This window comes from Vicia villosa, linkage group LG3 (genome assembly GCF_029867415.1).
Source record: "Vicia villosa cultivar HV-30 ecotype Madison, WI linkage group LG3, Vvil1.0, whole genome shotgun sequence".
NCBI classification, from domain to species: domain Eukaryota; kingdom Viridiplantae; phylum Streptophyta; class Magnoliopsida; order Fabales; family Fabaceae; genus Vicia; species Vicia villosa.
Window position 1 is genome coordinate 203,402,570 of NC_081182.1, and position 12,157 is coordinate 203,414,726.

The following is a 12,157-nucleotide window of genomic DNA, read 5'->3' on the forward strand; positions in this document are numbered from 1 at the left end:
GTTACCAGTACTTATGGTTCCAGAGCCAATTATCTTGCCCTTCTGATCTCCTCCAAACTTGACTTCTCCACCAGACTTAAGCACCAGGTCTTGGAACATAGACCTTCTTCCCATCATGTGTCGCGAGCACCCAGAGTCCAGGTACCATGACATTTTGTGATTTGTCTTCTTTGCTGCCAAGGACATCTGCAACAGAAATTATCTTCTCCTTAGGTACCCACAAGGCATATCGGACGGTAGTCGTCCAAATCTAGAGGATGCTCAACTTTAGGAACCAAGGTTAGAAAAGAGGACGTAACAGATTTAACAAGGACAAAATTCTTATGAAAATCCTGGACAAACCTTACAAAATCAGATTTCAAAAAGTTCCAGCATTTTTTGATGAAGGTGGAGTTATACCCGTCAGGACCCGGGCTTTTCGAACCGTCACAGCTCCACACAGCGTCTTTTATTTTGTTTTCAGAAAACTGAATCTCCAAATCCATCGCCTGGTTCAAGGAGAGGCTACTGAATTGAACTCCTTCCAGAATGGGCCTGTTCACATCAGATTCAATGAATTTCCTGCCATAGTGATTCCAAACCTCTTCCTTAACTTCCTCTACATCCTTCACCAATCCCCTATCAGACAATAAATTCCCAATGTAATTTCTTTTCCTTCTTTCTTTCACCATACTATGAAAGAATTTGGTGTTTGAGTCGTCGTCATTATCCCACTTCAGCCTAGATTTCTGCCTTAGTAAATTCTCCTTTATCGACATATTCATCCACATCCTGCTAATCACGACACTCCTTCTCCGAATTGCTTCAGCATGCTGATTTTTGACTGCACCAGCTAACAAACTCATCCAATTCATTAATCTCTTCCAAACCTTCCTTAATCTCCAAATCCACCTTTCCAAAGACGCTAACATTCCACCTACGTAAACTATCTTTTAGGAGCCTAAGCTTCTCCTTAAGAACAAAGTCATTTCTTCCTATCACTTTTAATTTTTTCCATTCAGATTCAATAAACGGTAAAAAATTCTTATCCTTAAACCAAGCATTGTTGAACATAAAGGGTTTCGGACCCCAATCTTCTTTATCTACCACGACCCACACCGAACAATGGTCCAATAAATCTCAATTACCAATTCTCTGTCCCTCTACTCCCCAAGAGGATATTAAGTCTTCAAATAACAAAAAACGGTCAATTCTACTTGCCGCATGCCCGTCACCGCTGAACCATGAGAAGCATTTCCCCTTACAAGGCACATCCCGTAATTCACAAATCTCCACAAACTGAGAAAAGACCTCCATCTCTGCCTTCCTATTAGCTAAATATCTCCCCCTCCTCTCCTTCGCAATACACACTGCATTAAAGTCCCCAGCCAGAACCCAATCTGCATCAGAGTATTTCAATCTCAACTGAATAATAGATTCCCACAATTTTCTTTTCTGCTCCAAGGAACAAGGAGAATAGATGTTGATAACATAGAAACAAATACCTTTTATGCATAATTTCACACCTAAAAATCCTTCTCCTTTGAAGCTGAAAATCTCTTCAACGCTCTCCTCCTTCCAAAGAGTGGTGATTCCGCCACTGTTTCCTGTCGAACTAGAATAAGACCATCCAACCTTCTCCCTGTTCCACAATAATTTTACCAGATTATGATCCACCTTGTTCAGTTTAGATTCTTGAATAAGAAAAATCTCAGCATTCCCTTCCTTAATAATCTTACTAATCCTTTTCCTCTTCAACAAACTGCCCCCTCTTCTAATATTCAGACTTCCTATAATCATTTCCAACTTCTGTTTAACACCTTATTTCCTGCCATTCTCTCCTTATCGAGATTTTCCAATTCATCAATCTTAACTTTACAATATATTGCTTTGTCAATGGGGATCACTCCTAATTTTGAGATTGCCTCCTAAGACTTCTTTCCAATATTTGAATTAACATTCTCCCAAAAACGACAGTTACAGTTAATCATATCAGAGTCAGAAATTGGATGACTGCATATAATAATCCCCGCTGAAAAACTTCCTTCCCTTGACTTCTCCTTTTTCAGCCCACACTTACTGATAGAGTCCGCCTTCTTAGTCAACAAAACACTATCATTCATATCCCCTAAAGGAGCTTCACACACTGATTTTTTCTGTATTCTTTTCTTCTTCTCAGAGGTAGGACCACATAATTCCACCATCCTTTTACTCCTATTTTTCTTTGTTGCTTCAACACATATTAACACTCCCTCCTTTCTGGCCTGACCCGTCTGAGTGCTTTTAAAAAAAAAGTGTCAAGAGAACAACTAACTTTGGAATCTGCAGATAATGGTGAAGAAATTATACCTCCTTGTTTCACTACTCGATCTTGCTTCAAGTCTCTAGCCAGTTTAGCTGAATCTAGAGCAACATCAAAACTACAACCTGTTGAATAAGTCTCCCCCTCCTCTTCAACACAACCACCTTCCTTCGAAATATCCTCCCTTCCCTTCATCACGTCGCTTATAGATTTTATATCATCCAAATAACACTCTGAATTAATATCCAAAACATTATTGCATTCCTGGTTGGACCAACCTTCATCTAAATCTGATGAAGTTTGAACCAATACCCCTCTCTTATTCTTCATATCAATGCGCAGAGGCCCATAGATGTTTTCACATATTTTAATACAAAAGATAACTCCATCAATCCTGACAGATAAAGTTTCTTTTAGTACCAAAGCATATTTAGTTCTTACCATAACATGAGCCACATCCATAATGTCCACTTTGAGCGTGTTCTCATCCACACACACATAACTCCCTACCCTGTTAGCCAGTAACTCAAAGAACTTGAAGTTCCAAGCGTGGCAGGGTACACCATGTATTCTCAACCATGTCACCCTCTCCAGGTCTACATCCTCCTTCTTCCAAGCTCGAATCTCAACAAAACATTGCTTCCACTAAGTTTCACCTTCCCTGATCAAATCGTTAATTTCTCCTTCTTCCATCTCCTCCAGCAGACACAAGTTTGCACCCAAAGGTGTGACTTTGATAGAGAAATATCCTTCTATTTCAAAATAGGTTTGAATGTTATAAGACATCCCAGTGTGAACCACTCGCCCTACATAAGCCTTAGATAGTCTATTCAGGTCTTTAGAGCACGACTCAAATGACACAACAATCCCTCCCGATGATTCCGCGCTATCCTTTAATGTGACTTGCTCCTTGTTACGCAGTATCTCTACAAACGATTTATTGCCCATCAATCTATCTAAATCAAAGAACTTCTTAGTATGCCACGGCCTGGACTCAGATGATTTGAATTTCTCCTTTGCCCCTTCCGCTTCTTTCCCCAACTTCCCGAACGAATTTCTCTCATACCTGGGCGAGTTAGCATGAATTTTGACTCCATCAATGATTATGTTGTCAAGCTTAATTGCAAGACTCCTAACATCTTCTACCTCTTTGAAACTTAGAAACCTGAACCTTTTACCAAACTTATTCCTCTTGGGGGGAATCACCACCTCTACCACATCACCAATACATCCAAACAATTCATAAATGTCTGCCGCCTTTACCCTGTCTGGAACCTCAGAAAAGAAAATAGATAAAACCCTAGCTTCTTCCCCTTCTTTCCTACTGTTAGCTGAAGATTTCGTTTTGAAAATATATGGTTCTTCGAAGAATAAAAATTCGAAGAAGAGATGGTTACTGATGACCATCGTTTGAAGATAAGAAAATGGCTCCTGATGGCCATGCTTCGAGAGTGAAGATTTCTAGGTCACAGCGGAGATGATGAACACTGAAGCTCATAGGAGTACATGTCTTCGAAGACTTAGGCAAATTTCATGAAATATGTTAAAGTATTACTAATTAGCGTGTTTTCGTAGTGTTTTAATGTTAAATACACTGCCACGCGTCGAAGAAGGACTTAGGCGGGAAGATTTGAAATTCGAAGACGGTTTCGTAACTGTCTAACAACAGATGGCATCCTTGGAGTTCTTATGAGAAACGTGGCATTAGATTAGCGTAGGGCCGTTAAGGTCGAAATTAGTATAAATAGGAGTCTTAATGTTAAGATTCTGTGTGTTCATTTTGTACAAATCACTCACATATCACTCAAGTATCAAGTGTTAAAGAGAAAGAGTTCGCTGAGAAATGTACGTATGACACCACCATTTTAATACATGTGTATTCCCTTTTCGTTTTCAGATATCTTTTCAGTATTATTGCATTTCATTTACTTCTTGCCATTTACATTCTTGTACTGTTATTTTCATGTCATTTACTTTTGAAGTATTTAATATTTCTGCAATTTTAGATTCTTTGTACTTTAAACAGTTTTCGTTTCATGTCTTATTTTTACTTACCCTTTTGTTGAAGTTATACTTGCATATAACAAAGTCACTATCAAGTTTACTTGTTTTATTCGAAGAAACTCTTATTGACAAAGATAAATCATAAATATGGTTCGAACGACCATTAATAACAATCTTTTTGACTATGTGTCCTAGGATCAATCTAGTTGATCCTGCGAGTAACCAAATCATATTTACTTATAGTTTGGAAGACTAGCGGTTGTTTACCGGAAATCACCGTAAACAAATTGGCACACCTGGTGGGACTGTGTCAACCAGATTGTTTTTAATCAATTGTTTTATTTTTGTCTAGAAAATATCAAGACCTTGTATGAACCTTAGGAACGGTAAGTTAACGAACAGTGCACAACCGATTCCCAAACGAAGGTACAACAAGAAAATGGTCGTCACGACCAGTGCAGGGGGAGATCAAGATCCCCCACAAGGTTCAGGATCAGGCGCAGCAAATTCGACTTCCACTCAAGTAGCACGGGATATACCAGGTCCAAATGGGTCAAGACCTGCAGATAATTCCCAAGCCATCCCTGAGAATAATATAGGACCATTAGGGACTGTTCCAGTTTCAGTGTCGACCACTGCACCTTCATCCACAAGCGCAGAGGATATACCGTTTTCCTCGACAAATGCTGCAAACAACTTGTTTAGTCAAGGCACAAACTCTGCTTTCGAATGGAGGCCAAATAACCCACACGGAATGCCATACCCATATGGAACAGGCGTACGAGGGGCTGGGCCTACATATGCTACAACTAATAATGCGACGTTTTCGCCAAATGTTGGTTCAGTGGGTCGAAGTGCACACAACACTAGTTTTTCTACCCAGATACCCATGTTTACCACAAGTAACCAAGCAGCATTCCGGCAAGAAATGGATGCAAGCAACCATGATATGTTAGGGGCTTTGGCCAAAGAGTTGGCTTCAATTTTGAACCCACTAGCGACGAATATTGCTAGTACAAATCGGGAAAACATGGAGACTTTCCAAAAGATATCATCTCAAATGAATCGAATGGCAGATTTCATGGGAGTGCCACCACCCAGAAGAAAAGACAAACAACCTTCGAATCAAGAAGTGAGGCCTGTTTTAGAGCGTATACAAGATGTGGATCCCCCATTTAGGACAGCCACTAGGGATGTAGGCCCCTCACGAAGAACAGAAACGATCGAAGGAACTCAAGTGATTAATTTAGAGGCTTCGAATCAAAGAACCGTTCCCATTCGACAGGAAACGGAAGAAGAAGAGCGACCCAGATTAAGGATTGTGGGTAGGAACGAACATCCAGATGAGATTGTCCAGAGAGTCAGAAGGGAAAATCTGGCTACGGAAAATAACCTAACTGCCATGATAGAAAGGGTTATGGCCAATAATGGCCTTAGTACTGGACTTCGACGTCCAAACTATACGTCCCCCATATCAGATTACATTATGCAGACAGAATTGCCTAGGGGCACTAAGGTACCTAAGTTTACAAAGTTTTCAGGCGAAACTAGCGAGTCAACTGTGGAACATATTGCCAGATATTTGACAGAAGCAGGGGATTTAGCAGGGAACGAGGATTTACGGATCAAATACTTCCCTAGTTCGCTAACAAAGAATGCGTTCATTTGGTTCACCACTTTGCCACCAAACTCGATAGATGCATGGTCATACTTGGAAAGGTTATTCCATGAACAATTCTATATGGGTCAAACCAAGATAAGTTTGAAGGAATTGGCTAGTATTAAGAGGAAGTTTACAGAACCAATTGATGACTACTTGAATAGGTTCCGTCTGTTGAAATCTAGATGTTTCACAACTGTCCCAGAACATGAATTAGTCGAAATGGCTGCGGGGGGTTTAGATTATTCAATTAGAAAGAAATTAGATACTCAGTATCTTAGGGATATGGCCCAGTTAGCAGATAGGGTTCGACAAGTCGAACGCTTGAAGGCAGAAAAGGTTAGGGCAAATAAAAACTATAAGAAGGAAAGGGTAGCGTATGTCGAAGTAGAGGACGCTGGTGATGAGTCTCTTAGCGACTCATACAACCCTGAAGAAGTCGAAATAGATGTGGCTGAATTAAGAGAAGCGCCACCTTATGCCTGCAAATTACTCAACCCTGCAAATGGAAAAAACCCAGTAGAAAACGATAAGAATGATAGGTTCCCTAAGAAAACTTACACATTCGACATCACCAAATGTGACGAGATATTTGATTTACTAATAAAAGATGACCAAATGATACTGCCTCCAAATTCCAAAATTCCTCCATTAGAACAACGAAAGAAGAGAGGTTTTTGCAAATATCATGGTTTTTTAGGCCATAAAACTTCACAATGTTTTCTTTTCAGGGATCTAATTCAAAATGCTATCAAAGATGGGAGGTTGAAGTTTGCTGACAAGACCAAGAGTCACATGAAGGTCGATACCAATCCTCTGAACATCGCTGATGCTAGCCTCTGTGAGCCAGTGGATGTCAACATGGTGGAGGCATCTGAAGTCGAAGGTGCAGAAGCTAAGGCAGTGTTCTATGGAGAGCAGGCTACTGAGAGTCTGAATAACCATATAATCTTCGATACTGATGTCGAAGAATCTCCAAGGACAGAGATAACTGAAATTTCGAGGGGACAGAACAGCGAGGCCACTGAAGACCTCAGGATGAAACTCCAGAAAATCCAGATCTCTGAAGTTCCTCCAGCAGTCGTTAACATGGTCAACGCCAGACGTCCAGTTTCTGAATTTGGTGAGTTAGAGACATGGCTAACAAGGCAAAAAGGGGGTATTGAAGTTCCTTTAAGAGGAGAAAGCTTCAAGGACTACCTTTGGGGTTGTCATGAGAGGAACGGTGGAAAACAATGGATGTGTCCAAGGTGTTCGATCATGCTGAATCGAAGGGTCGAAGCTAACTTCGAAAGGGCTCGACGCGAAAGATGGGAACACCCAGGGAGAGAACCAAATCCCCTACTACAAGTGTACCCAAGGATGGAGGAGAGCTTAGTAGGATTTTTGGTCAGATGTCACAAAGGCAATACTGAAGTTGCACTATGTCCCAGATGTGAGGCAGTCTATGATGAAATGCTGGCACGATCCTTCGAACGTGTGTACTGCTACATGGGTCGAGAAACTCAGGGGTTGCGTCCTAACCTATACGGTTTCGACATGTGGACTCCTACGAAGAGACCTGATAGTCCACACCCCAGAGTTCGAAAGGTAACATTCAAAGTCCCTGCAGATGCACCCAGGGATAGATGGGTGCAAGCTGGTGCAAGAGAAAACAAATGGCGGAGTTGGGACCAAGGAGGAAGAACTGCAATGGCATACAGGAAGCAATTTCAAAAACCAAATCGAGAGGCGTATCGATTGGAGAATTACAAAGGAAAAAATCCTATGTCCCGATCCCAGTGGAGAAGGCATCAGAGAATAAAAAAGGCTCAAAAGGAATACAGGCCAAGAGAAGATGGAGAGTCTAGTAGCAACCAAGTCCCATGCCAGGGGGCAAAGTCAAACAAACCTCCAGTGGAACGCAAGCTATTTGAAGCTGAAAAGATCTTGGATGAAGAAGAAAAGATGCATTCTAGTTCTTGGAAAGAAGAAGATCGAATGACAAATGACTTTGATTCTGATGGAGTGTCATCCATAAACCTCAACTGCAATGTTGTGTCCGTGCTTCCTCATGAGTTCAATCAGGAAACGGAAGTTGAAGACTGCGAGGAGGCTGACATCGAAGAAATGGCAAAACACAGACCTGTGTGTTATTATGTGCTGAATAACGGTGCAGTTGAAGAACAGAACGCTTTCTTCGAAAGGCCTGATGAAGGTATGCGAAATCATTTGAAGCCACTCTATATCAGGGTTAAAATTGAGAATGTTGGCATCAACAAAGTCTTAGTTGATGGGGGAGCAACAGTGAACCTAATGCCTCAATACATGCTAAAAAGAATTGGTATGTTCGATACTGATATAAGGCCACATAACATGGTTTTATCTAACTACGAAGGCAAAATAGGACAAACACTAGGAGTTGTTCAGGTCAATTTGACAGTAGGCTCAGTCACCAGGCCAACTATGTTTATGGTTATACCAGCAAAAGCAAACTACAACCTTTTGCTTGGTAGAGAATGGATTCATGGAGTGGCAGCTGTGCCCTCAACAATGCATCAAAGGGTGACAATTTGGAGGGAAGACGGTATAGTAGAGAATATCGAAGGAGATCAGAGCTACTATATGGCTGAAGTTAACCAGGTTAATAAAACTAACTTCGGTAGGAATTTGGCAAACATAAGTCCTTATCATGCGGCAGAAGAGATGTACACCCCAAATAAGAATGCGTTGTACTATTTAACTCTACACCCAAATGGATTCCAGTGGGATAGAGAGATCATGGATGGCCCAGCAGATCCAACACCATTGGAGAATTATCCAACAGAACGGCCGACAGGCTGGGACGATGACATTAATAATGTCTGAGTTTTCTTTCTTTGAAAAGATTTCGGCTTACGTGGCCGAGAATAAAAGAAAGGCGGCTCTCGAGGCCGAACTATCAAATGTGAAGATTGACACAGGTCTAACCAAGAAGGAAGTCACAGATTTAGAGATACATATGAATTCCAAATCTTCTGAAGATTCGTTTCAAGTCAAAAAAACCATAAGAGAAGAATCGAGTCAAAGGTTAGATGCAATTTACGATGAAGAGCCTTTAGGATTCGAAAAAGATCCAATGGCACCAAATATAAAGATGTTAGCTCAAGATCCACTCGAAGAAGTGAATCTTGGAGACGAAGATCAAAAAAGAATAACATATATCAGCGCGAAACTAGAACCAGAATTAAAGGCAACGGTCATCAAACTGTTGAAGGAAAACAAAGATTGTTTTGCTTGGGATTATGACGAGATGCCTGGTCTAGGAAGAGATTTGGTCGAATTAAAACTACCAATAAAGGAAGGAAGGAAGCCTATAAAGCAGACTCCCAGGAGATTCGCGCCAGAGATTCATTCGAAGATTAAAGCAGAGGTCGAAAGGCTTCTACGCTGCAAGTTCATCCAAACTACAAGGTATGTTGAATGGATTGCTAATATAGTGCCTGTAATTAAAAAGAATGGTTCATTAAGAGTATGCATAGACTTTCGTGATCTTAATGCAGCCACACCTAAAGATGAGTATCCCATGCCTGTGGCAGAAATGCTAGTAGACTCAGCCGCAGGCTTCGAGTATTTGAGCATGTTAGATGGATATTCTGGATACAATCAGATCTTTATTGCAGAAGATGATGTATCCAAAACGGCGTTTCGTTGCCCAGGGGCAATAGGTACTTACGAATGGATTGTAATGCCGTTTGGTTTAAAAAATGCTGGGGCAACTTATCAAAGAGCAATGAATTCTATATTCCATGACTTCATAGAAACATTCATGCAAGTATATATAGATGACATTGTGGTAAAATCCACCTCAGATGTAACTCATCTCAATCATCTGAGCCAATCATTCGAAAGGATGAGGAAACATGGCTTGAAGATGAACCCCCCTCAAATGTGCTTTCTTTGTGCAGGCAGGTGATTTCTTGGGTTTCGTAGTCCACAAAAAGGGAATAGAAATTAACCAGAATAAGACGAAAGCCATAATGGAAACCAAGTCTCCATCAACGAAGAAAGAACTACAATCTTTATTGGGGAAGATAAACTTCTTAAGGAGATTTATCTCTAATTTGAGTGGACGCACACAAGCCTTCTCACCTCTACTGCGGCTTAAGCAAGGAAAATTCGAATGGAATGCTGAACATCAAGAAGCTTTTGATAAAATCAAGCAATACTTGACTTGTCCACCAATTCTATCTCCCCCAAATGGGAAGAAGCACATGCGCCTATATATTTCAGCTTCAGATAAAACAATAGGCAGCATGCTGGCGCAAGAAGATGAGAACGGCATCGAAAGAGCCATTTATTACTTAAGTAGAGTACTCAATGATGCGGAGACTAGATATACCGCTATAGAAAAACTCTGCCTTTTTTTGTATTTCTCTTGTATCAAACTTAAGTATTATATAAAGCCAGTTGATGTTTATGTTTCGTCTCATTGTGATGTTATTAAGCATATGTTATCCAAGCCTATACTGCATAGTCGAATCGGTAAATGGGCTTTAGTCCTAACTGAATATTCACTAATATTTCAGCCTCTCAAGGCAATGAAAGGTCAAATTGTGTCAGACTTCATTGTCGACCATGCAGTAGCTGAGAGTCATCAACAGTATGTGGGTTTAAAACCTTGGAAGTTATACTTCGACGGTTCAACGCACAGAGAGGGAACCGGAGTTGGTTTGTTGATAATTTCTCCTGATGGAATTCCAACAAAGCTCAAGTATAAAATCAAGGGTCCGCTATGCTCCAACAACAAAGCTGAGTACGAAGCATTAATAGCTGGACTTGAAGCTTTGTTAGAATTGGGGGCAACCAGAGTCGAAATTAGAGGGGACTCTGAATTGGTCGTTAAACAACTGACAAAGGAATACAAGTGCATCAAAGAAAATTTGATCATGTACTTTGTCATAGCAAATAGGCTACTCAAGAAATTCGAATATGTGGAATTAAAACACATATCAAGGATGAATAACCAAGAGGCAAACGACTTGGCGCAGTTAGCTTCAGGATACAAGGTATCAAAAGAAAAGTTAGAAGAATTGATTGAAGTAAGAGGGAGAGCAATGTCTACTAAACTTTCCCCAAGTGATCTGGAGAATTCACAGTTGGGTTACGCCAACAAAGGAGAATTCGAAGTGCTAAACATAGACTCATTAGCAGATACAGATTGGAGGCGTCCAATAATAGACTATCTAAAAAGCTCTTCGACGGATACAGACAGGAAGATAAAATATAGAGCCCTGTCATATTTCCTGATGGGAAACGAATTATTCAAGAAAACTCCTGAAGGGGTATTGTTGAAATGCTTAGGTGAAGCAGAAGCATACTTGGCTCTGTCGAACGTACATAGTGGGGCATGTGGTGCACATCAAGCAGGACACAAAATGAAATGGCTTTTATTTCGTTATGGAATGTATTGGCCTTCCATGTTAAAAGATTGCATAGAGTTTGCAAAAGGGTGTCAAGAATGTCAAGAACATGCAGGTATCCAGCACGCCCCAGCAAACGAATTAAGTACAATAGTGAAACCTTGGCCTTTCAGGGGATGGGCGTTAGATTTGATCGGAGAAATTCACCCTAAGTCGTCTAAAGGCCAAAGATACATATTAGTAGGAATAGACTATTTCACAAAATGGGTCGAAGCAATACCACTAGCAAATGTGGATCAAGAGGCCGTGATTGAGTTTATTAAGAAACATATTATATATAGGTTTGGAATCCCAGAAAGTATAACAACTGATCAAGGTTCGGTCTTTACTGGACGAAAAATGCAAGACTTTGCCAAAGAAATAGGTTTCAAGTTATTTACTTCTACACCTTACTATGCTCAAGCAAATGGACAAGTTGAAGCAGCAAACAAAATAATAATTGGCCTTATAAAAAAACATGTGGGAAAGAAACCCAAGAGTTGGCATAAAACTTTGGACCAAGCACTTTGGGCTTGTCGAACATCTCCAAAAGAAGCTACAAACACAACTCCTTTCCAGTTGACGTTTGGGCATGATGCAGTACTCCCAATCGAGATATATCTACAGTCAGTAAGGGTACAAAGACAAGCAGATATTCCTCCCAACGTATACTGGGAGTTAATGATGAATGAGTTAGTAGATTTGGATGAAGACAGACTTCGAGCGCTGGAAATGATAAAAAGGAAAAAGGAAAGAGTATCCAGAGCATACAACAAAAAGGTGAAAGGTAAA

At 40.6% G+C, this 12,157-nt stretch overlaps 1 protein-coding gene across 1 annotated transcript; it reads right to left on the reverse strand.

The window, feature by feature from the left end:
* Positions 1-804: 804 nt before the first annotated feature.
* On the reverse strand, positions 805-1,779 carry LOC131659750 (uncharacterized). The gene is made up of 3 exons (XM_058928899.1): positions 1,485-1,779; positions 1,197-1,379; positions 805-1,082 (listed from the first exon to the last, which is right to left on the reverse strand). Exons 1-3 carry the CDS (start codon positions 1,777-1,779, stop codon positions 805-807), a joined length of 756 nt encoding a protein of 251 aa, XP_058784882.1.
* Between the last annotated feature and the right edge of the window lie 10,378 nt (positions 1,780-12,157).

Bases quoted from the DNA above. Each gene is read 5' to 3' on its own strand.
- LOC131659750 (XM_058928899.1), bottom strand. From the start codon at position 1,779: ATGATTATAGGAAGTCTGAATATTAGAAGAGGGGGCAGTTTGTTGAAG. The intron at 1,380-1,484 runs GTATTTGTTTCT...ACTCTGATGCAG, and splicing joins TGTGAAATTATGCATAAAAG to ATTGGGTTCTGGCTGGGGAC. The intron at 1,083-1,196 runs GTAGAATTGACC...GGGTCGTGGTAG, and splicing joins CGGTGACGGGCATGCGGCAA to ATAAAGAAGATTGGGGTCCG.